Here is a 4,524-nt window from a genome sequence, read left to right on the forward strand (position 1 = left end):
GCCAGATGTCATTGATGTGTCTTATTGTGGGCTTAGGTGGGGGAAGTAGGGGTAAAACATGGACGTTATGAAGAAACGAAACTATTAACTATTGCAGTTACTTAATGCTCCTTCGAGGTCTGAGTTTACAGAAGGTTCTAACGGTGTCCAGTGGGTTTGTATCACAACCAGCAAAGATGTTCACAAGTCACTTTATGAGAGTCAGAGTCAAGTCATGAGTCTTTAGTTGTGAACTGAAGTCTCAAATTATTAACAATTAAGCTATATTATTCATACTGCGCCAAAAGTAAATGTATCATTTGCAAACTTCATTTGCAAGAGTAGCCATGAGGCTAGAAAGTATGCTATCCACACTATGATTTTCTTTTGCTAGTTCCTGTAAATACAAATAAAAGAAGTCCATCAGATCAGGTTTCTGTAACCAAAGATTAAAATGCTTATCATTTCTAGCTATAGCGAACCTGACAACAACATAAGTTGCAAGAGAATGGCATCACTGTCAAAGACTGCATATGGTGGTCATTAAAAAAGTGAACAAAGTTATGTTTTTTTAAGGAGAATTCCATTAAATATTCAAAAGTATCCGATCACTGAGATGTCAACAAAGTCTTTCAGAAAATCTAAATCTTAGAACTGCCACAAAAAATGTCTCAGACATCAGGCAGCACATTCATAACCATTTCCATGTAACAACTTCTATCACCACCACTGTGAACAATTCTGATTCTGTCCCCATCTCTGCAAACACAAGTCCTCATCTCTGTTTACTCTCTATTTACTCAGTTACAACTATAGTACAAATTTGATATACTTGATATACTGTCACACCTCTCACTTTTAAGCTTTTTTTTTACCTATGCAAATTGCTATTGGGTTGCTACAGAAACCCACAGGTGCACAAAATAATAGAAACACCACATGAAATATTCTCACTGGCCATTTTATCAGGTACAGATCAGGAGTGTCCAGCCTGGGGGCCAGTGCAGCTACAGATTTTCCTTCCCACCAAGCAATAGTATACCTGATCACTTGCTTGAAGACTCACCAACTGATTAAACAAGTAGAATCTGCTTATTTGAAGTAAATCAAATCTACAGCCACTCCATCCCATTTGGATAAAACTGGCCACCTTCAATAAAGATGCATTTTGAAGGTTTACAATTACTCACATATATAATCTCCCAGCTTTCCCCTGTCCATCAGTGATAAGGAACCACCAAAGGACCACCACTCACCAGATATTAATTGAGTGGTGAATCATTCTCACCACAGCAGTGATCAATGTCGGAGTGGGTAATCAGGAGAGTTGAGAAAATTCCTGGTAGGTCAGCAGAGTATTGGGTCAATTACTGTGAGCTGATGTATTAATTTACACATATTAGCACAAGAACACTCAGACAAACTATAAATGTTACATCCAAGTGTATATTTGTAGTATATATCTGTAGTATATGGTCTGAAAACACGGCCCTGGCAGTAGAGGTGTGGTAGTATATATATATGTGTGTTGCATATGAGTGTAGGCAGTGTTGTTGGAGTTTTAACACACATCAGTGTCGCTGCTGGGCTGAAACTGACCAGTGAAGAAGCACTATAGAAAGAATAGTGAAGAAGCACTATAGAAGGCATTGTGCATGAAAAATAAAGTGGACCAAAAGTGCCAGCGCTGACATTACCAGGCCAGTTGTTCTGCAGTGCTAAGAGTGGTCCACCACTCAAATAAAGTCATGTATTTTATTAATCCTACAAACGAAAATCGTGCATAACTATGCCCAGAGCAGCACCCCCTGTTTTACCCAAGCATATAACCAGTAAGTCCTGGAATTTGAACCCAAACTTCTACCACTAGGCCACTAGCCATCTCTGGTCAGTGGTGGATCCATAATAAATTGTACAGCAACAGATGGGCTAAAGTCAGTAATTGTAAACCTACAAAGTGCACCTATATGGTTGGTGTAGCAGAGAAAATAGCCAATAAGTATCTCATGTGATATTTCCATTATTTTAAATGTCCCCCTCTGCTTTACTTCTTCCTGAGTCATTTTTCATTAAAGTCTAACTTTTATTTGAGGATGGTTTTAAGCTCTACTAGCCTCTTAGACATAACTGAGTGATTTAGTCATGCAAACTACAACAAATAGCTCGACAGAGAATGCAACAGACGAAACATCTCCACAGGCTTCAAGGTTTCAAATTTCAGCTGCCACATTGTGTCTACATTGCACATTTTATCCACAAGAGAGCAGTAAAACAAGCATAGCTCCCCTTAGAAAACCTGTAGCCCCAATAAGGAATTGCTGAAGTGCATGCTCAGATCATGAGAGTGATCTGAGTGGTGAGTACCTCAGAGAGCTGTTCTAAGCAAAACATCACTGTTGATATAAATGAGAAGAAAGATACACTAAGCATGATTTAGACCAACAACTGTGGAGGGATGGAGATGATGATCAAATGGGAGGTGAAAGCAACAGAGCAATGCTGATATAAGCTGTTGCTGTCCAGATAAATATTGCAAGAGAATGACACAACAAATAAGTCTCTGAAATAAGTGAGCCATTCATATTTTGCGTATATTATGAAGCCTATTATTGGGCTTATAAGTATAAGCAATCAAGAGAGGCTGTGCTGTAAGGACAGAAGTCTTGCGGCCTACTAGATTATCTGGTCTACATCCCACAGTTTAACATGTTGTCGTCCCAGCAGACGACAAATATCAGTGTAGAACATCAGTAGAACGTCTGAAAAACTCCACAAAGATACTATCCGAATCCACGTGCTTGGTGTGGTCGTAAAGTGGTGCTGTGACCAAAATGAAAAATGCGACCATTGCTACTCCTTCTACTGTTTGCCACAATAGTTGTAAAAGGCCAGTTTTACCCTTTAAAGACTAGAAAATGCCTTATGATTATGTATCTTGAAGGTGGGAGGAACACTGCTGACACGAAAAGGGCAGAAAAAATGTGAATTTGGTCAAACAAAAAGGCGAGGGACAGCAATTCTGAGCTAGAGAATACCACGTCAGCTGAAAAATAATATTTTATATTTTAGTTTTAGGCTGGAAGGCCCCTTTATCGACTGCTTGCACACGTTTGCTCCATTCAGAAATGTTGCAAGATTACATTAAGTGTGATTACCCTGCTGAAAAAACCCATAGAAACACCCATAGAGTGTTTCTGTTCGTTCCTGATAGTTTTGTTATATGTTTTAGCTTTTTTCATGGGTTGATATCACAATGTACAAAATCCTAATGGTTTATCGGGTGACCAGTGGCTGATTCTCAATGCATTTGATGGCTTCCTAACTTAAACAAATTCCCAGTTGTTTTTATTCTAATAGCTTTTAAATGGTCCTTTTTCCAGCAGGGTAGGCCTAATCACAAACCACATGCTCAGTGAATGCTAAGCAAGTAGGCTACGTGGTAAGTTAATGAGGGGTGATGATGAAGAAGAAGAAGACAGCTGCATGGCTTGTTTACTGCTTTTCCCCCTCAATTCACTGAGTGGCTAGAAAAAGAGATTCGTGAACACAAAAGCCAAGGGCTCTCTATATATAGACTTCAGGGACAGAAGACCTTGATGAAGAGGAGTCATCATTTGAGCTGAGTAGCTCTCTGATAAACACGATACGGAGGTCCTTAAACCGCCGTGGTCGTGAGGCGAATTCAGTGTACCTGGCGTGATTGGGCCTAAACGTTTCTTTGATCATGGCATGGCATGTCGTGACGGTGGAGGCGGTGACAGTGTTTTGTCTGAGAAGCCGTGAGCAGCGCTGGCAGTTCAGCATGCTGAGCAAACGGGGAGGGCGCGAGGGGGGGAGGGGGGACTAGTTAGAGAAGTAGCAAAAGGAAGGAGGCAAAAACAAAGAGGAAGAAGTCAAGGGACACTTTTTTTGGAGGGGCAGGAACACGTGGACTTAGGATTGAAAAGCTTATTTTTCAAAGTCAGCCTCAGTTTCTCAAGTGAGAGCGACAGCTGGCCGTCGAGGCTCTATCACAGCCCAGCCCCGTGTAAAACACTATGGTTCAGGAGCAGCGAGTCTGCTGGGACTGAGATCAGTGCGCCTCAGATCAGCGCTGTAGTCCATTAGAGAGGGGAAAACGCCGTGAAACGGTATGGAGGGTCCCAGGACCACGAGCTCACAGACGGGGTGGAAATTCTTCAGGGAGTCGCTGCTTCTTTGCCTCTTCGCCGGTAAGTTATGAGCATGTTCAGTTAGGAGGATATCTCATTCAAAAGTGGGAGATGTTTCAACTGTGAAGTTTATCAGAGCACAGAGAGTCAGTCAGTCAGAACGTTAACTTACTGTCTTTATTAGTGATGGAAACTTGCAGGGTTTTTTGGAGTAAAACTAAGAGCAAAAAAAGGAAAACGTCCACGTTAATTCACTAAATATAACGTAACGTTAATGCCCCGCTTTTACATCGTTTAAATTAGTTTTTTAATCGTCCACATTAATTTGCTTTGGGGACTTTTTCGTTATTTTCCCCCCTTTTTCTCTCTTGTTCATTTAATATTACTGATGTTA

General features: G+C 40.8%; 1 protein-coding gene across 1 annotated transcript in view; it reads left to right on the plus strand.

Annotated features, from left to right (window-relative positions):
• Positions 1-3,795: 3,795 nt before the first annotated feature.
• cyyr1 (cysteine/tyrosine-rich 1) overlaps positions 3,796-4,524 on the plus strand; it is an 11,567-nt gene continuing 10,838 nt past the window's right edge. The window contains exon 1 of the mRNA XM_036557459.1: positions 3,796-4,190. Within this exon, the coding sequence (XP_036413352.1) occupies positions 4,112-4,190 (79 nt within the window). The 5' untranslated portion in view covers positions 3,796-4,111. The remainder of the gene's footprint in view (positions 4,191-4,524) is intronic.

Source organism: Colossoma macropomum, unplaced genomic scaffold (genome assembly GCF_904425465.1).
Source record: "Colossoma macropomum unplaced genomic scaffold, Colossoma_macropomum, whole genome shotgun sequence".
Lineage (NCBI taxonomy): Eukaryota > Metazoa > Chordata > Actinopteri > Characiformes > Serrasalmidae > Colossoma > Colossoma macropomum.